A 22,032-nucleotide genomic window follows, 5' to 3' on the forward strand; every position below is an offset into this window, starting at 1 on the left:
TTGTTACATCCTTGGCAGTTTTTTTTTCATACTGCAAGGTGTCCTTACAAGAAAAAGCAAGCAGCTTCATGAAGGATTTCTGTCAAAACACATTTTTGGATGTGAACAAACATCTGAAGTATCTAATCACCAATTTTCAAAACTAACAGTTGAAGGGCATGATTTTCCATTCCATGTCTATGCTGATCAAATTCCACCATCACAACACAGACAGTAATAAATAGAGTAACTTCTAGCACATAATTCATAGTATGTTTTTTAAAAGACAGGAAATTATGGAATGGTTTGGGTTTGGAAGGGACCTGAGAGACAATTTCATTCAACCCCCTGCCATGGGCCGGGACACCTCCCACTGTCCCAGGCTGCTCCAAGCCCCAATGTCCAGCCTGGCCTTGGGCACTGCCAGGGATCCAGGGGCAGCCCCAGCTGCTCTGGGCACCCTGTGCCAGGGCCTGCCCACCCTCCCAGGGAACAATTCCTGCCCAATCTCCCATCCAGCCCTGCCCTCTGGCACTGGGAAGCCATTCCCTGGGTCCTGGCCCTCCATGCCTTGGCCCCAGTCCCTCTGCAGCTCTCCTGGAGCCCCTTTAGGCCCTGCAAGGGGCTCGGAGCTCTCCCTGGAGCCTTCTCCTCTCCAGGTGAGCACCCCCAGCTCTCCCAGCCTGGCTCCAGAGCAGAAGGGCTCCAGCCTTGCACTCAATCCTTCTTTAATGGTATAGATGATGCATCTCAGCTACTCTGGAAACACAGGAAGCTGAAGCTAAAACCCAGTTTGAACCTAAACTTTTCTCCTATCCAGTCCCCTAGCCCACAGTTCAGCGATGTCCTCTCACCCACCCCACCTGTAACACTGAGCAGCTGCTGTGTCTCTGACACAACCATTTGTGCTGTGGTGACCACAATGAGTCACAGAAAACACACTACTGGAGACAGAACTGAGTACAGGAGCTTCAGTGCAGGTACTGAAGCAGATAATTGTAAACTTCACTTTTACCTTACCTGCCAAAAATATTCTGCTGTCTCCTATGCAGATTTTGGGAAATGGAAGCAAGTACTTTTTTGTTTACCTAAAGAATTTGTTGAAGCAACAATTAATCATTCTCAAATACTTTCACCTGCCTCATCTCCAGTTAAGTCATAAATACCGCCCAAAATTATCATTAGTCACTGAAACACCAAGACAGCACCAGAAACCCCACACAGTGCTGTCTGTGTCAGGCTGGGGGGGAAGCTCAGCATAGCCAAACAGCCCGGGGCTGTGCCTAACCTAGAGAGAATCGAGGCAAGCACTGTGCTGCTGGAGGGCTGGGTCAGTCAGACCAGCACTGCACCAGCCACTGCCGCACCACACACCACCTACACTGAGTACAAAGCTGAAAGTTTAGGTTTATATTGAAGCATTTCCAGGATGTTTCACCCTTTGTGGTCAGTCCGTGCAGCAGCTCAGGATCTTCCTTCTACAGGACCTGAACCCAGCGTTGTTGCGGTTCCTGTGATTAAGACCCAGACTGCTCACCAAGCCACTTCCTGCTTCTGCTCGTGGCTTCAAATCAGCACATCCTACTGAACAGACACTTGATGGCAACAGAAAGGAACTAGCAAGGAAACAAAGAAAATATCTAGTTATATTGATAATGGTTTTCCAATCCAGAATGTGTCCTCACTGCTTCCCCAGCTTTAGGACACAACTCTCTTTCTGTTCATGGCTGAACCATTTAGAGTCTCATTTATAGAAGTTTAAGGGCAAAAGCACATTTAGCCAGTTTGAAAAGCCTGACCTTCAAACAACTCAGCAAAACATTATAAATTACAAATAAAGCGCCCTCTCCTTCTTATGCAAAATCAGTGGTATTTGCCTTGAAACAAAGATGAATACAAGCAACTCAAACAGACACCTCTTTGGGAAAAAGTCAAAAGCTACAAAGCTAACTTGACACAAGTCTGTTGTCAACCCTGGTTCAGAGAGCTCACAGGGATCTCACCATCTCCACAATATTGCAAAACTTCAACCATAAGAGTAACAGCTTTAAATCCTGAAAACAAAAGGGTGGGGTTTTTTAGTAATTAATTTCATTTCACAAAGCCTCTCTGCATAATTATAATTTCTATATGTTCTCTTTTTATTTTTCCTTTCTCTCAGTTCCAGAATATTTCTCTATTGAGATTCAATTTCAGTTGCTCCAGGGCTCCTTTTCCAGATGAATTGCCAGCATCCGAGATTCTGTGAAGTGAAAAGGATTTGTAAAGCGAACACAGAAAACACCAGGCCCAAAACTGTGCAGAAATACCACAAGCTGTTTTTTTGGAGGGAGTCTGGGGGGAAAACGCCTCTTACTGCAAGATCTCATTTCTTTAAATTGGACAGAATTTGGAACAAAAATCTGGACAGTTGTTGGAACAAAAATCTGACTGTTCAAGATGCTGAGGGCTCAAAAATTCACTTCTTCCATCTCTTGAGGAAGAAACTTCAGCTTTCAAATAATGGCACTTCTTTAGCTGCAAACATTACAGTACAAAACCTCAGCAAGTGCTCAGTCACCCCAATCATAGGCTGAGCTGAACCCAACTTTTACTCTGCAGAAACGCAGCTGCTCCACTGGAAGAGAATGAAAGTATTGTAATATGTGGAACAATAACTCCCACTAAAGACATGCTGAGAAATATCAGAACACAACCAAAGATGTTGCTACATGGCTCATTTGTATGGCTTGATGAGGGAAAAGAAAAGCAAAGGAAGCAGAGCCATGAATGGCCTGTACAGCTCTCTTGGCCTTTATGACTTTTGTACTGTAAGGAGGGATATATTTAACCCTTTCCATATCCAGACGGAGCAGAAGGATACCCATGACCCCAAAAGAGCAGGGAGCCACTGCCTGTTGTGCCAGCCCTGCCTCAAGGCTCTCAGAGAACACTCTCAGGGTCCCTCTGAGTGGCAGCACCACCACCTGGTGACCAGCCACTGCTCCCACTCTGACACCACTGTTGCCTTGGGGTGACTTTAGGATGTGTACCCCATATCGCTGCCCTATGCCAAGAAATTAACTTTGTGCCTTTCTATACCTCTAAACTGAGCAGGGGAAGGAAAGAGGGGGAAGGGAAAACTGGGCAAAACTTTTTCAAAGCAGTTTGCAGCTTTTTCAAGGTCACACTGAGATAGCAACTTCTTTTTCCCAGCTGTGGCAGGGGAGGGAGGAAGCACCCGGCTGGCTGCTCCCGGAGTCAGTTTTTTGTCCAGTGGTTCAGCTTCTATTTCTCCGGAGTGAGACTGAGAGTTTTTTTTTTCTTTCCTGGAATTTCAGAGTTTCTCCCTTTTCTGCTGGACTGCTTCAATATCAGAGCACATCGGGAGGACTTTCCACTGAGCACAGAGGGCCTGGCCCTGGGCCAAGCCCCAGCTCCAAGGGGACCAAAGGGAGGACTCTAACACTTTCCCAGGTTTTTTCTCCACAGTGAGAGATTTTTATTATTTAACATTATTTTCCGTTTCTCGTGCGTTTGTTAAATAAATAGCTTTTACCTCTTTCACTTTCCTTTGAGGAAAATTTATTTTTCCCGAACCTGGTGGGGGAGAGTGGTTGTGCCTTCTCTCAGAGGATATATTTCTAAATTTGGCCAAACCGGTCCAACTGTGCACACACCGAGGGTGCAGTCGGAACCATTGGCCAGTTCACCTTTCTAACAGATTTGGCCCTGATGTCAAACCCTTGGGTCCTTCACTAGTGACTCCCCTCCAGCTGCACCTTGTGCTGATGATTCCCAACCTCGAGGACTGGTTTTCAATTCACCCACAGGCTCCTCACCCGGTGACAAAGGTCCTCCTCACTTGCAGCACTAGGAAGACATCCGCCCAGCCTGAGTGAGAGGCCCCAGGCACTCCCTGCACAGCTCCACCATCCTTTTCAGTCAAGGCAGCTTTTCTTTGGCCAAGGCCTCTGCTGTTCCAGAATAGGTGCTGCCACAACAGCTGGAGGCCACAGCAGCCCTGAGTGCACATGGGCTGAACACAGCAGAGTGCCCAGTCCCTGCCCTGCTCTGCCTGCTCACAGGGCTCTGGGAGCTGTGCTCTAGGCCAGACTGGTACATAGGCCTGGCCTAAGCAACAGCTAAACAAGTGCTTGACTCTCCCCAAGCAGGGGTCAACCAGAACAAAAACCCTAACATCCTTTGATCAAGTACACCTGACAAAGCTCAGAGCAACCTGCTCCAAGCCCAGGTGTTGTGCAGCTATCCCGTCCTGACAGCAGCCGGCACTCTGGGTCATCAGAGGGGTACCAGAAATCCACTGACAACCCCAGACATGCCCCAAACATTGAGAAGCAGAGCCCGAGAACTGCTGCCGCAGCTGCTGCTCCTGGCTGTGCTCTGATCCCTCTGAAAGAACCCAGGCAACCTTTAGGGCCAGAAAGATGGGGAAGGGTCTGAGGAGCAGCTGAGGGCACTTGGCTCGTTCAGCTGCAGCAGAGGAGACTGAGGGGAGGCTCCTGGGGGCTGCAGCTCCTCCCGAGGGGAGGCGGAGGGGCAGGGGCTGAGCTCTGCTCTGGGACAGGAGCCCAGGGAACGGCTGGAGCTGGGTCAGGGCTGGGCATGGAGCTCAGGGAAAGGTTCTTCCCCCCGAGGCTGCTGGGCACTGCCCAGGCTCCCCAGGGAATGGGCCCGGCCCCGAGGCTGCCAGAGCTGCAGGAGCGTTTGGACAGCGCTCTCAGGGATGCCCAGGCTGGGCTTGTTGGGGTGTCTGTGCAGGGCCAGGGGCTGCACTGATGATCCCTGAGGGTCCCTCCAGCTCAGGATATTCCAGGATTCTCTGACTTAGGTTAACTGTATTCCTATACCCTTGCTAGAACTCAGTTACTACCTCCGAGGCAGTTTATGTGGTCACCTTTATGACAAAGGGAATTAAGTGGAGCTAGCAAAGCTGGTGTTCACATTTTCAGTGTTTGGGCAATTTGTCTGCAAACCATTTGCACTTCTAGTTAAGTTAACCATTGCCACAAGGCATTCTTGAATGCACATTTAAAGAACCACCAAATGTGATTAAAGAGCTAGAAAAAAAAAATCCAGATGTAACAATGTATTTGAATTCCACAGTTAACAGCAAAACTACATAAACAATTTCATGCAAAAGGAAACTATTTCAGCCAAAGAGAATACTTAAGTATTTTCCACAAACAAGAACACTTCAGAATTCTGTTTCTAGACTGAGTTCACTGCACTGGTGAAATGAGTGGTTGCCCTGCCACGTGAACTTGAGCTACTCACCACCCTGCAGCACCTGACAGCTGGGCAGTAAAAGCCTCCTCTCCTTTCTGCTTGGAAAGCTCACATGGACAAGGACATTCATTTCTTTTTTTGCTGCATAATTTCTGAGAGTGAGTCTTCCAGAGAAGACACCGTGAAAAGAAAAAGGCATAGAAAGGGTAAAGTTTTATATCCTTTCCTGAGGAATTACAACTATATGAAAGTGACTTCTTTTGGTCCTGTAAGCAACATGCCCCAGGCATACCTGCAGAGAGTGAGCCACCACGATAGCAATGTTTGAGATGGACCCCAGATTCCTGCATACAACCTTAGCAAGTCACCCCAAAATATCATTTCTGCTCCACATTTTCCAGCAGCAGTGGAGAGATCCCTTTGCCCCAACAGCTGCTGATCACAGAGTTTGACCTCAGCAAGCTCCACCAGAACTCACACTGACACAAGCAAATGCAGAGGGTGCAGAGGAAGCCCACATCTCCCTCCCAGCCTCTGCACAGAGGGGGTCACGTTTGGGGAGCTGACATTTACAGACAGAGCCTTTGGAACAGTGTGAAGGATCATATCCTACACTTCCTAGAGTAGAAAGTCATGAGCACCAGAGGGAAAACATTCCCTGCTCAGGCAGTACAGGTGGTGTGAGGGAAGGAACAGAAAACCTCAGGAAGTTGGATGCCTCCTTTACAAAATCCATCACTGTCAGAAGGAACCCTCACAGAGCGAGGTGTGCACAGCAACCTGTCACCAGGGACTCAGAGCAGGGATACAGTGTCAGGAGCAATAAACAGATCCCACAGAAGTCTGTGACCATAAACACATGGGGAAAAAGGTTCATAGGATCCTAGAATAGAATATTCTGAGTTGAACTGATGATCCTTTTGGGGCCCTTCCGACCCCTGGCCCTGCAAAGACACCCCAACAATCCCAGCCTGGGCATCCCTGAGAACGCTCCTGCAGCTCTGGCAGCCTCGGGGCCGGGACCATTCCCTGGGGAGCCTGGGCAGTGCCCGACCATCCTCTGGAGGAAGAACCTCTTCCTAATATCCAGCTTAAACTCCCCCAACACAGCTTTGTGGTAGTTTTGCTGAATTCTTTTCCCTTGCACTCCGAGGACAGTTACATATGGTATCACAGCTGGGTGGGGAGCACCCTACAGCTCACACAATTATTCCAATAAGCAGGAATAGTATTTTTAATACTACCATGTGCTGCCATTGCATGTGAGTTTGGCAGCTTTTTATTTTTGAATAATTCCACAAAAAGCAGTTTAACTCAACCTTTTCAGAGCTTTAGGACAGCCAGGTTTGAAAGTACCAATACTTCAGCAGAGTAAGGGGAAGACAGAGAAACTAAAACAGTCATGACAGACTAACTTTCAGCTTCAGCATTTGGTCCAGAAGGACTAACACCCTGTGTACAGCTGCATGGACAGCAGGCTAAAGATGACCAGGCTGTCTTTGAAAACTTAGAGCTATTGAGCAGAAGCATCTGTGCTGTGCACAGTCAGACATCCTGACACAATGAGCCATCAGAATCTGTGCTGCAAGAAACTGAGCAAACCCAGAGGGGCCCAGAGGCCTGCATTCCTGCATTAATAGGTATGGAAGGAGAAACGTTTTTTAAAAATTCACGTGTTAGAGGAGTTCAGCCCATCACACTGGCTGGAAACCCAGACCCCAGAACCTGGATGTTGCAGCAAAGTCAAACACCCCCCATGCAAAATACAGCATGAGACATATTTCTTCTGTTGGATCATCTCTGGCATGAGGCAGTTGCTCCAAGGAAGAGGACATTTAACATCATATCCCTGGAGAGGGAATCAGTGCAGAGCACAAGTCTGGCCCCGCTGTGTCAACCCTGCAGGCCAACTGGACCAACCCCAGACTTCTTGTTCTCAGCCTCATGAGCCAGAGCCAGAGGAAGAGAGGATTTCATTGATGGAATCAGGTCAATGGCTACTCACAGACCTCAGCAATCATCATGACAGCCCAGGAGATGCACCAGTGAAAAGTTACATCGCAGGCTGGACACTGTGCCATACTATACTGGGAAGTGGGAATCAGCCTTCTAACATTTCCTTAGGGTTCAGAGCCCTAAGGTATGGCTGGTGTTCAATTAAGATCTGACAGAAAGAAGAGTGTCCAATGAATTCTGTAATTCTCTTATGAAAATCCTGGATGTCCAAGACATCCTCACCATAAACACAAGTACAGTGAGCAGCACAGCAACAATCCAGTATTTTGCTGAGCCCCACTACTGATTCACTCATCACAATTCAAGCAAAGTCTGGAAGTGCTGAGGAATGCAATACACCAACTGGGGAATGCAGAGTCCAGCACTCTATTCCTCCAGTATGATCAGGAGGAGCCCTGCACCCTTCTAATGCTCATCTAATGCACAAGCTCCTCTGTATAGTAACTGAAAAAAAAAACCAAAAAAACCAACAGAAAAAGAAGTTGTCACATCTCAAACAACAAACCAGACACACAGTCACACCTTTACCAGTGGTTATAACCCAAATGTACACAAAGCCAAAAGCTCCTGGTAAGGAATGTGAACTATAACTATAGTTTGCTGCTACTTTCACCTTCCTGTAACACTCATAAGTAGTGAGATAAAGGACAAGCACTCTGGGGGCTTCAAAGAGTTTCTCTACATTTTATAACCACAATCTAACACATGGAACACAGATTGTTCAATACTCTGCTGCATTTGAAGCAAAACCCAACAACATAGGTAATGATCATAATTAAATACTTTGCTCAAACAACCCCAGACTTTGGCTTTCAAATCAATTCTGGAATCCCAGTAATCAGTCTCCAGACAGCTTATGCCAGTTCAATAAGTCATGAAAAACTGCATTCCAGGCAGAAGTATTTTCTGCCCCACATTTTATTAACAGACAATAAATTGAGAAGACCTGCACGTATCATCCAATGTGTTACGAAAAGCAAGCATTATCAATTAAATGTTGATTTTAACTCTGCAAATACAAACAATAAAGGAAACTTCAAAGACAAAATACTCTGCTTATTAGAACTTCATGGGGGCATCAAAAGCTATGACTTCATTGCAAAGAACTAAACTGATCCAAAAAGTAATTCCAACAAAAGCAAAGTTTCCCTCCCTCCTGCCTAGGCCACTCAACCCACTCTATCTCACATGCCAATATTATGACCCAAGGTCAGGGAGCTGAACAGGTTTTTCTGCAGCTCCAGTTTCCTGCTGTCTGCCACGGAGTCAGAGAAATCCAAGTGGAGGCACAAGAAAAGCAGAACTCTGCCACAGGATTGTGGCTCTGTTCAGGGACTGCCATCCATCCGTTTAACAGAGCTTGAGAATAGAGACATATAACGTGAACATCAAGGGGCAGAAACAAAAGCAAGAGGAAGAGAAAATGCTTAGAAAGAGCCAATTCTTTGGCACTGACAGCCCAGAACTATCAGTAAGCATGGAGATGATTGGTAACTGCTCCTAATAGTGTTGCAAGCAAATGAAAAATTAGGTAGCAACAAAATTCAGTGGCCTGACCACAGCAGCCGCACAGGATCCAGCACCTGCAACCACTTTAGAGAAAAGCCAGTGTTCTGTCCACAGGCACTCAAGGACTCTCTGCAACAGTAACAGCAATTTTACTTTTGATTCTTGAGGTTAAGAACAACCTTGAGCACACAAGTGTATGTTTTGGACTTTAAACTACCCAGCACTGTCAAGTTGTAAGTTAAAGTTAACCAGACTTTACCAGAGTGTTTGATGCTACAGGAAACAGTGTGAAGCAGACTCTCAACTTCAGGCACTAATGAGTCTCTTGCTCCCCACTGAAAATATCCTTCCCTCCCACACATGTGATTCTGTGCTTATTCTACAGTCTAAGGTATGGGGCAGCTATGACTTGCTATCATTAAGCAACGGGTCTTATTCCTTGCAAAACCAGCCTTCAGAGTAAGAGCCTCAAAGCATATGACAACATCTGGGCCGAACACTCACCTTCCAAAACATTCAAAGAAATCACTATTTATGTAACTATTTTATCATGACTGAACATATACATCCCTTAAACACAGATTTAGACAGACAGACTTCATGTGATATTTCATCTGTAAGGTATCAGGAAAGCCAGAGACATGGAAATCAGAGAGGCTACTCAGAAAGGAAATTCTGAAGTTTTTAATTATTTAGTTCTCATGGGTATTCTCAAGCAAATATAGCACTAAAGATGACGCACAAAGAGCTCTCATGCATTCCATCAGCTCCCATGCAGCTTTTATAGACTGGGGAGCAGTCTCAGGCCAGTTCTGTTATGGATTAGATAACGATCAGTATTGCTGGATTCTGAAATACAACACTGAGCATGTGCAGCAGAGAATTCCACAAGCACTGAGCTGCAGGCTGGGAACAAACATCAGTGCACAGCTAGTTAACAGCACCTTTTCTTTTTCCCTCCAGAAACAACCAAGTGCTCTCACTAAATCCAAGACTGTGCAACTTCTGAACAAGAATAACCAAAACTTGTAAATGAAGTATTTTAACAGTGCAAGGATTAAAACCTCTTCAGAGAGCAGATAAAAGCTCCTGCAACTAAACAGATATGGCTCATGGAAGCAGTTGCCCTGTCAGCATTTGTTTTGCTTCAAGGCAACTTAAAGTTTCACAAGTCAGAACAATTCATTCCTCTCATATTTTAAAGCTACTACTACCAATCCTATTTAAGGAACTTACAAGTTAAATTCCGCAACAGTGATAAGACCTACAGCCACGGCACACCTTCATTTTACAGATCAAAATCAGAACAAAAGGTTTGTTTGTATATTCAGAGCTCTGGTAGAGTCAAAAATACTCAGACTGTAGGAAGAATAAATCAGTTGGGGACTAAATCCAAACCAGTTTTAGACCCGTCTATTGATGTTCAAATTTGGGAACTGTACTTCTTGGAATTCTTAGCCATACACACAACAGTCATTAACTTAGCCTTGAGCATTCCATCCTCCCAATACCCAATCCTAGCATTACTGGAGTTCCAGGCAAACTTGCCAATAGTTTGATTACACACACACACACACACACACACACACACACACAGACACAAATATTTAATATTTCTACATTAAGTTGTATTCAATCAAGTATTTGTTTGAGCAGTCTAGCACAAGGTGACAATTTCTGAAATACTAAATCATACCTGCAACTTTGTCCCGAATAAGTTTTGCAGATTCCACTTCGCCGATGCTGCTGAACAGACTCCGTAATTCATCCTGCGTCATGTTCTGAGGGAGGTAGTTCACAATTAAATTTGTCCTACCAATATCATCCCTGCAATCTTCAGCCATGTGATCTTCATAACCATTGGACATTTTACAATATATCTGCAAAGAGGAAAAATCATCAGTGAGGTTTAGATCTTCACATTTCCATAAACCAAACTTCCTCCACCTGAAATAAGTTTGAATGTTTATTTAAAAAAACTGAGAACAAGCCACTGCTTCAGCAATGCATTTTTTTCAACTCACAGAACAAAACACTATTTGTTGAAAATTCCAGAACAATTCATTCTTTCAAAAGCACAAACACGACATATTACAGAACTATGTACCATTAAAGAGCTCCTCCGGATTTCTATTTTTTCACATCAATAAAAAGCATCAAGACAGATTTTTAAGACATTCCTGTAAAAATCAAAGTATTCCCAACAGCCAAGGTAAAAATCAGGTCCCCTATGTCCAGGTACTTGACCAGCCACAACCAAACTGCCACCTCAACCTGAATTCCAGCGTTATGCCCAGAACTCTTTCAGACAGGGAGAGGAGAAGCAGCCAGATCTGACCCAGTTCAGTGTTTCAACTGGGGACTATTAATTTTCTGAATGTTTTCCCCTGTAAATGTTGTCCATCCTGCACCTCAAGGCCTGTTACTGTTCAACGCTGCCTTTGGTGCTGCTTAACTGTGTGTATGAAACCAGTGATCTTGTGCTGCACACTGACTCGGGGCCATACTGAGTATTTGATAGAGTTTCTATTTTTGCAGCTTTTTAAAGAAAGCCTTGAGAAAACATCCAGAACTCCTATCACAGGAAGATACTCTCTGCCTCAGTCCACCATCAGGGACTGAATCCTGATGTTTTTAGTTGACCTACAACTGAAACTCACACCAGACTCAAGCTGCTCATGGCTTGCCAGAATCGTAGTTTTTAAAGCACTTCAACCACTTTGAAATAGTCAAAATCAGGATATCTAAACCCTGTTCCTGCAATAGGATCTACAGATCTGGATCTGCTAAAGGATAAGCCTTTCTGGGAACTGCACCACTACTGATAGCCAGAAGTTGAATAATGGAAGAAGTGAGAAACAGCAACCAGAAATCCTTGGTCTAGAACGGAAATGCTCACTGCATGAAGGGACTTCCAGGCCCTTAACCAGCAGCTGCTGTTAATTCCTGTCTGACAGTGAAGGCCAAATTTTTAAACCAATACCTGAGCACATTATTACAGAATAAACCATGAGAAGACTTATGCTAATTTGAGATTTAACACAGTGTGGATGTGAACTGAATCTTTATCTTTTCAATATGTGTTGACGCATTAAGAGCTGGCAGCTCCTGCTCCCCTTCACCCACAGATCAGGTTCTACCCCCATTTCTGTGTTTCACGTGTCAACACAAGCCCATCCCAGCACCCTCTGCCCATGGGAATAACCAACCTGTACTGGGAAAGCAATGGAAAACTACACAGGAGGGAAGCCCTTTTTGTTGTGTCAGCAGTTTTAATCTGCTTTCCTTGCAGCAAGATAAGCACCAGTTAATGCCACAGGATAGGAGAGCAGGGAGGCGCTGCAAAGCTGGAAGCGGGGGAAAAGACTCCCCTCAGCAGACAATTTTTAAGCTGCCAGGTCATCTCAGTTGTACTGCAAATTCTGTCATTAAATACATATTTCCTCCTGGCTCTGTCAGAACTGGCCGAGCACAATCTCAGAGAAGTTTCCTGCTCTGGTAAACAACACTTAAACAGCTGAACCATCTCTGGTCACCGTATCTAAGTTATAATACCACATAACTCATATTTTCAAAATTATTTTAATAGAAGGCAACTTTGCTTGCCTTTGCCCTCTACAAAATTCAAGCCCTACAACAGAACACACCAATAAGTTGATGAGTCTGCAAGTTGTATGGCACAGCTAGAATATTTAGTAAGCAAAGAAGAAACATTGAAATGTTTCCTCCTTTAAGAGGAAAAAGTTAAAATTTCCTTCACTTTAACCAAATTTGCCCTTTATTGCCATTTATTTATGATAAAAATCCTTCCTGCTGCTGAGATTAGGAAATTGCTATATATTGTAATGAATTCAAGAACAAACACTTAAGAGATGGGGGTTTTGGGGTTTTTTCAATTCTCCAAGGTGCATCTGCTGCCTGAAAAGGAGGCACCACAGTCAGATACCAAGCAGAGAAACATGCCCAGCACACCATGACGGCAAGTTACCATTACCATTACTTATATTTGGCATAAAGCAGAATTGACAAGAGTTTGGCAAGTGGCTACTGACTTTCCATCACTGTCCCACATCCTTTAACCTGTCCGCAATAGTGAGAGTCTACACCTCCCAGGATACTCAAGCAGTGCCTGGGGCAGTGCTGATTCAGAGCCATTAGAAGGTGAGAAGGAAGCTTCCACCTGCTTTTCTTTAGGTGTTTAGAAAACAACATAGGAGCCCTTGCACACAGGGCTGGCAAACGTTTCCATGGGATACCAGGAAGAAAGTATGCAGGAGCAATAAACGCACAGTGAAGAGCTAAAGGAGCAGAGCACTGAGAGAGAAGATGCTTCTTTCTTCCTAATCTCTCGTTGAGCACTTACACAATCTGCTGCAGGACTAACACTGTCCAGCCAGCCTGGAAGTCACTGGGAAACCACTTTCTCTGCTGGTGGGGTGTTAAGGAAACTCCCCTATCTGACCGGTCTGATGCCACTCTGGGGGTCCCACTGGCACCACCCCAGCCCCTTCACAGTGGTGCCTCCAGTGACCCCACAGGCCCCGTGGGACTCCCCGCACACCCCACACTCCCCCAGTCAGACCAGCTCCTCTCACCGGCTCGGTCCCAGCTTCCCATAGCACAGTCCCAGCCTCCGGTTCCTTTGTGCTGCAGTGACACAGAACAGCTCGAGCTGGTGCTGGGGAGGGACCCCGGCCAAAGCCTCCCTGGGCTGTGCCCCCTCCCAGTCTGCGCCCATCCTGATGCTGGTGTTTAGTCCAGAGCCTTCTCAATGTGCCAGGGGAGTTTTAGGTTGGATATTAGGAAAAAGTTCTGGAACAGGCACCCCAGGGAAGTGGTCATGGCCCCAAGTCTGTCAGAGTTGAAGAACCCCCTCCCAGAACAACCTGCAGCTCACACTGCTGCTGCCCACCTGCACCAGGTGTATTCCTCAACAGGTGACCAGTTCTCATGCCAGCAAAGTTAAAAGGAGCCCCTGAAGAATTGTCACCTCTGCATACTGAAAAGAGTTCCAAAAAGAAAAGGTGCTATAAGATAGTCAGGATGGACGAAAAAGTCATGCTACACCAGAAAACAAGTTTTTATTCTGCTCTCACTGAAATACGCTGAGGGAATGTCCTGATCTTTCTTTACCAAGGAGATAACAATCCATTTCTATCAGTAAATATTCCAGATTTGAGAACCAGGCCTAGACACTAAATTGTATCTAGAACTTCATTAACTGACAATCCACAATGACATAAATCAGAAGACCGAATGCATTTATATTCCCGGTGGACAGGTCAATGACAGCAAGAAGGCCCAACGGCTCCATTTGGGAAGACTGGCTGAAAAGAGACCAGTAGTTTGCGAACTTTCCAAAACAGGCCTTCAATTCTATGTCCCAAAACCCTGAAACTTTAGGACTAGGTTCCACTGCACTGCAGTTCCTGAAATGACAATTTTTTAAAAAATAACCAAATGCTGCAGGAGCTTGTTCAAAAAGGCAGCAGCCACATTCTTCCTTGGGTAAGATGCCCTAAAACTTACAACACGAAGGGTGCACAGAGCAACAATGGGAACCATATGTGCTGTACCCAAATCTTCCATTAATTCTGGAGGTGCTCGAATCCACACAGTCCAACACTTCACCACCTGTGCCAACAATTTCTCAGGCACCCTCAGCCAGGCCAGCACTCCCAGGACTGGAATGAAAAGCTCTCGTGGGCATTATTTTCAGAAATGTTGCACTGACCATGACAATCACCTTCTCACAGAAGCACACCAGATCCCAAGAGGTTTATTGGCTCTGGCAACAGACCAATAAAAGTTTTTTCCCAATGACACTCTGTATCTCCATCCAGAATTCCAGGAACCACTTCTACTAATTATTTCACTTCAAGATGTTTGCTAAGAAGGAAGACCTGTATGGATCTGTGGAGATCATGTGAAACGAGAACACCGGCAAGAAGAACTGTCTGTCTTCAACATCAGACAAGAAGCTTTGTCTACCTTCACCTTGTTCACAGGATTAAAAAGGCACCAGACCACTATGGGGGTCACAAACTTGAATGTAGACACCTAAACAGATGCTCACAGAATCCCAGAATGGTTGGGTTGGAAGGAACCTTAGAGACCAACTCGTTCCACCCCCTGCCATGGGCCAGGACTCCACTACATCAGGGTGCTCCAAGCCCCAATGTCCAGCCTGGCCTTGGGCACTGCCAGGGATCCAGGGGCAGCCCCAGCTGCTCTGGGCACCCTGGGCCAGGGCCTGCCCACCCTCCCAGGGAACAATTCCTTCCCAAGATCCCATCCAGCCCTGCCCTCTGGCACTGGGAAGCCATTCCCTGGCTCCTGGCCCTCCATGCCTTGTCCCCAGTCCCTCTGCAGCTCTCCTGGAGCCCCTTTAGGCCCTGCAAGGGGCTCGGAGCTCTCCCTGGAGCCTTCTCCTCTCCAGGTCAGCACCCCCAGCTCTCCCAGCCTGGCTCCAGAGCAGAGGGGCTCCAGCCCTGGGGGCATCTCTGTGGCCTCCTCTGGTCTCACACCAACGGGTCCATGTCTTTCTTGTGCTGGGGTCCCCAGAGATGGAGGCAGCTCTTCAGGTGGGATGGATGATGGATCAGCTAGTGCAGAACTTAAGATGGGAAATTCTTCCTGGATCAATGAGCTCTGTGGCACCTTGACTGGAGCACTGGGAGTGGGCCACAGTGAGCACGGCATGGTCCTTAAACCACAGCAGACCTGAGGCTGCTGTCCCAGCTACTCACCCAAAACCTCCATCTTTCTTTGCAATGACATGCAAGTCAGCATCACCCAGGACACTCTATACAGGAAGGGTTTCAGCTGACAGAGTCCCTGAACTGGTGAAATCTCCCTGTTGGTGTTGTCAGTGGTAAATGAACAGGAACCCTGAAACCCATGATGCTCCAGAGTTCTGCCCATGAGCTGTTTCATCAACTCGCACTTCAGTCTCACAGGTTTATTCTTGAGCTCTGCCTGTGTATTTATGAATCTCAATGGGGTGCTTCAAGTAGAACCTCAAGGCTATTAGAGCCCTTCTCCCGTCTCTCCAGCACACGGACATTTGTTGACATGCCTCCCCCCCAGAGTCATGGCTGACTAAGAGGCAACAATTTTGTCTTAAGACACTGCTCTGGCTCTCAATCCTGAAGCTGCCGAGCCATTTCCTGGAGACCACACCTGAAACAGAACAAAAAGGACACTACTACATTCAGGCAAGTGCCAAACCAATCCAGGAGGCATGTGCAGAGATGCTAAGATGTCCAGGCTGGAACTCATGCCAAAACCAATGCCATGCACACAGAAGGACCTGAAGAGCCTCCACGAATTTAAACTGCTTCATGAAAACAGTTTTCAAAAACTATCCAACACAGTGTTGTCATGCAAAAACTTGCTTTGCAGCTAGCTGTCATGTCAGGATCTAGAAGCAAGAATTTAATCACAACAGAGAACAGACAGACACTGGGGGAAGAAAAAGCAACATACTTTCTTCTCTGAAATCTCTGTAAGGAACAGAATAGGTTTTACCTGAGTAGCCACACCAGCAGAAAACCCTCCTCTAGGCCTACCTGCCTCCTAAGAAAAAGTTTCCTAGTGCTCCACAGCCAGAACACATCTCTCTCAATTACTTAATCCAGACCTCTGTACATCACAGAGCCTTTCCCCATAATCTCCAATAAAACACCTTTTATTCTTTATACAAACTCTTTTTAATGTTCCCAAGAGCTCTGCATATGAACATCCAGACAGACCACAGGACAAGGACAGTGCAGTGCAAGCCCTGTTGCTATTTGATTCACTGTGCATTCATGAACTATTCCTTCAAATTCCTTCAGAATTCTGTCAAATCTTGACCAAACATCAAAAGCTATTTGTGGGGAGGGGGAAATTACAAAATCCAGACTGTGTCTTAAATTCAAGAACAGCATTTATACAGTGTATGAGGGGAAACAGCACAAAGTTGAGAATCAGAGGTCATCCCAGAGTGTACAGGTCACACACTTCAAAGCCTCAACTCATATCCAAGCAACACGTCTAAGTCTCCCAACAGATTATTTCGCTGTACATTTGTGAGGGCAGGGGGTAATGCTTTTTTTTATTAATAAAACCAAATCAGGTATGAAAGAGTGTGCCCGTGTTTGAGAGGTGCTCAATGCTGTTTCTAAAAAGTCTGTGACCACAATGCAAGAGTCTTGGTCTCACCTTTCCTTGTTCATGCTGAGTGGCAGCTCTGTTTCATGAGTATGAATCCTAAGTTCTCCTGGAAAAGCCATCTTCCTGAACTGTGAACATGATGATTGGATACACATGGAAATTTAAAGGCAGAAAGTGCAGTGTCACAGATTCTTTCCCCAAACTAGTTCTCCTTCTACTGTCCCACAGCAATCAATCAGGTCAATGTTCTCTGGCTCATCTGAATTCCTCTGCCCTGCAGCCACGATATTTTAAATCAGCAAACAGGAAAACTTTAAATTGAATATTCAGTTTGATTCAATTGGCATTTTAACTCTCGCCCCCCCCCCCCCCCCCGCCCCAGATGAAACTAACTCAGGGCTGACACATGCTATTGAAGGTCACTAAAAAAAGTTTTTCTTCAGACAGGAACATTCTTATACCCTGAAACTCTGGATGTTGTCACAGATGCTGTATATACATGTTCCTTCCATACTGGTATGTAATTCTACTTGTAAATTTGGCAACCAAGCAAACCCTTTCTACCTGCCAACCCTTTGGGTTTTCCAGAGGTAACAGATCTCCTCTCTTTGATTCTTTTCCCCTTTGCAAGACTGAAACCAGAACACTACCCTTGTTCTCCTCATCTTGACTGCACCTAAGATTCCAACAGTTTTGCCAGTAAAAATAGCTCAGGACCAGAAGTGGTCTTGAAGTCTGCAAACACAGCAAGTTTGATCTTTCTGTGACTAAAGTCTACCAACTTCACAGGCAGCTTGTCCACATGTGGTCAGAGTGACAGCCAGTAACTTTGGGAATCAATTCAGAGAGCTCACAACAAAGAAGCAAGAAACAAGACATAGACTGAAGCTTCAGGAAAAGAAAGCAGGCTGGTACAACAGCTAAAAGAGATGGATTCTGAAAGTGAAATGCCATGTCTCAGGTCAAGACAAGGAGGGCTTTTTCCAGGAAAAAAAGAGTGATAGAACATGCAAGAAACAGAAGGAAAATAGTGCTTGAATTCAGAGCACAGAGCACATTTCACATTAAGTTCACGTCAGCACCAGACACTGTTCAACAAACACAGATAAGTAAGCTGCTACACACAACATTCACATTTCCATTCAGACTGTGTTTACTGCTGCTGCTGTTTTCACAAACCTGGTACTGCACAAGACAACTCCCCTAAGGAGTTCATCTGGTCCTGCAGAACCACCCACAGCAGGCCTGTATACTCACTGTACAATACATTTAACAATCACACCAGCTTAAGATGCTCCTGTTCATATTCCAGTAAGGCCTGGGGAGAGCCTACTGCAATCACAGCTTTAACTCCAGACCGCTGAACGCCTTGAATCATGGAAACCACAGGAGCACTGGGATCATTATACACACACAGTTACTCTGCTTCAGAACAAAAACCAGGACACTCGCAGTAACATCTCATGCTGCACAGACTTACAGGCTCAGGACTCTTGATTTTATTATCCATCACGAACACAGACATAACCCAAGAGTCAACAGGACTTTGAGAAATCCCATCAACTCTACCAGTTCAATAAAGACTATGAAACATGTGCATCGCCCTAGTTGTAAAGGGGAACACACAAGTCACAGAACTGTTCACACAGCTCTAGAAAAAAAAGTGGTTAAAACATGAGTACAGGGAAACAACAGCTTGTAAAGCAGTGAGAGCCGAGCAATATGAGCAGTCAACACCCACAATCAGGGAGTAAAATGAACAAAAATACAAAGACCTCAAAAAATGATCAAACGTAACAACAACAGGCATTAATAAAATTAATAAATTAATCTCTACCCTTCCCAACTCTTTCCTCTTTTGTCTTCCACAGATGCAAGGATCCCAGGATCCCAGTGCAAGTCCTCATGCAACAAACCGCGCTTCCTTTCCTAGTAAGTCTCGGATACAGCTCTGCGCCCAGCAAACGCTCCCGCACTCCCAGCAGTGCAGAACCCGGCAGGAGCATTCACCTCCCCACGGCTGTCCCACCTCAGCTCTCACGCGTACTGCCGTGAAAGGGCCCCTAGGACTGCCCTGTCTCTTCCAACCCCCAAAACAGAGCTAACGCTCTGCTTTGAATTGCTCCCACGAGCACAAACAACAGTGGCTGCTGCTTTAGCCATGATTCCTGCGGCGCCAAGCACTCACCACACCGTCACCGGACCCGCTGCCAGCACCGCTACCAACCGGCACCGACCGCGCTGGCACGGACCCTCGGGTACCGCCACTCAACGAGGACATGCCAGTCCTACCAACGTGGGAGATTTAAAAGCTGTGTCCGCACAGACACGGGAAAAATAAACATGAAAGATGAGGCCATTAACCGGACGGAGAAAGGCCCTGAGACGCGGCGCGGACCCGCAGCGCATCGCGGCACCGCGACCCGCGGCCTTCCCGCCGCAAGCGCGGTGGCCTCGGGTCCCGCTCCCCGCCCGTGCCCCATCCGGCCCCCGTGGGCCCCGCAGGCCGCGACCCCGCCGTCCGCCCGCCGCCCCGGGCCCGCACTGTCCCGCGGCCCCTCCCCCCACAGGCCCAGGCTGCCCCGCCAGGCCCAGGCCTCGGCCCGGCCGCCCCGGGCCCCGTCGCCCGCTCCCTCCCGCGCCGGCCCCGGGGGCGCCGCCGGAGCTGTTCGGGCGCGGCCCCACGGCCCCGGCGCGGCCTCACCTGCGGCGGCGGCGGCCGGGCCCGGGCAGCGGGAGGCGATCGGTCCGCAGCGCACAACGAGCCGCTCCAGCGCCGCGACCCCGCCCCCGCGCCGCCCGCCGACACCCATTGGCTGCCGCGCGCACGTGCCCCGCGCGCCATTGGCTCCTCCGCCCGTCCGTCAAGTGCCGGCCGGGGGCGGAGCCTACCGCGCGCAGCGGGGAGGGGGCCGGGCGGGAGCGGGGCCGGGGCCGGGGCCGGGGCCGGGGCCGGGGCCGGGGCCGGGGCCGGGGCCGGGGCCGGGGCCGGGGCCGGGGCCGGGCAGCGTAACCAGAGCATCTCCCCACGACGGCTCGGGGCTTCGGGAAGGGCCGCAGCACCCCGGCCGCGGGTCCGGCTGCTCTTGTGGAAAGGAGTCCTGAGAAGAACGTGGCTCCTGTGGCCTGCCGGGCTCTTGGAGAAGGAGAAACGCGAGTGGTGCCCTGGCCAGGGAGCCAGGCTCGGGTGGAAGATGGAGCACGGCAGCCCTGGGCCCGCCGGCTGCGGGCAGCGCTCCCGGCAGCCGAGCCTCCCCTCGCCCGAGGGCCGGTGCCAGCCGGAGCCCGGGCACAGGGAAACTCCCCGGGCACAACCCATGGGGATGCTGGTTAAGAGATTAAATGCTTCCTGGGTAAATGAGATGCAAATGATGCTCTGTCAAAGAAACTGGTGGCCAGCACTTCCCTGTGCTCTGAGGAATTCTACAGCGCCCTGAAGGGACCAGCTGCCTAAGAGTTTTCCCTCTTTCGTTGTCACTTTTTGTAGCCAAGGGCATCCCTTTGTATCTGCACCTATTTCCACTGCACAGGAGTCATCTGTGAGAGTAAAATTCCACTAATCTGCAGAAAAAACCGAATCTTTCTCATTGCAAACAGTACTCTGCAATAATACCCTGGTAAAAAGCAGCATGCTTTGAGGTCTGTAAATCCTGTGTAAAGGTACTCAACTTCGGGGAAAAAAATCAGAATACTTCTGCGTTACAATACGTGATGTTCCTTTTCATTCACAGACAGCTCATGATTTGAGTTTTACTTAGTTGAGTGACATACCTGAAAATCAAATTTCTCCTTCTCTAGCTCCTTTCTCTAGTCTAGAAGAGTGAGATCTCACCTGAAGGATGGGAATTGCGGTATAGCAGCAAGACAGGAGTTTGTGTTCTTTGGCATTTCCGTGCACACATGTGGAAATACTCTGCCCACTGGAATACGTAGCAAATTACACAACGAAAATACAAATATCTTTTCTCTGCCTGTCCTGATGTGGCCTCTAGCAAGACCTTGTCTAGTAAATTCCCAATGTGGTTGCACTGATGTTTTCTGGTTTAACTGCCCAGAAACCTGTTCCAGAGACCCCTTCAAGTGTCCCTATTACATTGGGCCATGTCCTGATCTTCCACATGTGACAGCCAGGGACAGCCCAGCCACTGCCATATCCAATGGGCACAATGTGACAGAGATCCTAATGTTCAGCTGCATGAAGAGCCCACTGAGGATGTTAAAAACACTGCCATTTTCTTTTCCTCTCTACAATAGCTCTCAGTGCCAGATGGGGAATCCTCACATGAAAATTCCAAGCCTGACAGGTTTGGAAATATCCTTCAAGGCCTCATAAAACATTAAAGACGTTTGTGCATCTGTTATTTGCTCATCTTGCCAGCCCCAAAATCACAATATTGTCATTCACATCAGTGGCAGCTTTCTTTTACTGCAAATTCCATGCATTCCTTGTATTATCCAGGTTTTAATTAACAATCCAATTCTTGGAAATAAGATAGGTCTCAAATCTTAAAAAAATTGAGGCCATGAGCGTAACACTGCACAGAGCATTGATGCCTTTATCTTTTGACAGCATATTTGCAATCTCAGAATTTCATCTATCACCATAAACACTTACTTAAGGTGTTCCAGCAATTAAAAGATGCTGTTCTTTGAAACAGCGTGTCAGTTTTTAAATGAATGATCTCTTTTCCCTAAATATATTAATGGTCTGTTACAGTGTTTCAGTTCAATATGAACACATCCACCGGAAGGTTTCATGATAATATGGAATTTTAGTAACATAAAGCCAGGTGGCATGTCTGAAATCGTCTCAAGATGATGCAACATGAATGCCACAGGTGTGTTTAGTCATGCCATTTCTTGCGGTATCCTGAAACATGGAAAAAGCTCAGTGCAAACAGGGCGATCCAGGAAGCCACTGGTGAACGTGGTTCTGACAGGGGAGGAAAACGTGCAGCGGGAATTGACAGATGGAAGCAGCTGCACAAGGATAAATGGTTGTACCTGGCTGTGAACAAATATGGAATCATAAAATCACAACGTACTGGACTGGAAGGGACCCACAAGGATCAACGATCCCAGCCCCTGCACAGACACCCCAACAACCCCAGCCTGGGCATCCCTGAGAGCGCTGTCCAAACG

At 47.3% G+C, this 22,032-nt stretch overlaps 1 protein-coding gene across 3 annotated transcripts in view; it reads right to left on the reverse strand.

Moving 5' to 3' along the window:
- The window catches only part of ELAVL1 (ELAV like RNA binding protein 1), a 45,241-nt gene extending 25,557 nt beyond the window's left edge, over positions 1-19,684 (reverse strand). For 2 of the 3 annotated variants that reach the window (XM_039566429.1, XM_039566428.1), the window contains exons 1-2: positions 19,595-19,684; positions 10,430-10,613 (exon numbers count right to left, since the gene is read on the reverse strand). In XM_039566429.1, coding sequence (XP_039422363.1) covers positions 10,430-10,601 — 172 coding nt within the window. In that variant the 5' untranslated portion in view covers positions 10,602-10,613; positions 19,595-19,684. Of the gene's footprint in view, positions 1-10,429; positions 10,614-16,938; positions 17,147-19,594 lie in introns of those variants that run through there. The other variant, XM_019293091.3, reaches the window with a different exon arrangement.
- Positions 19,685-22,032: the final 2,348 nt, after the last annotated feature.

Source organism: Corvus cornix, chromosome 28 (genome assembly GCF_000738735.6).
Source record: "Corvus cornix cornix isolate S_Up_H32 chromosome 28, ASM73873v5, whole genome shotgun sequence".
Lineage (NCBI taxonomy): Eukaryota > Metazoa > Chordata > Aves > Passeriformes > Corvidae > Corvus > Corvus cornix.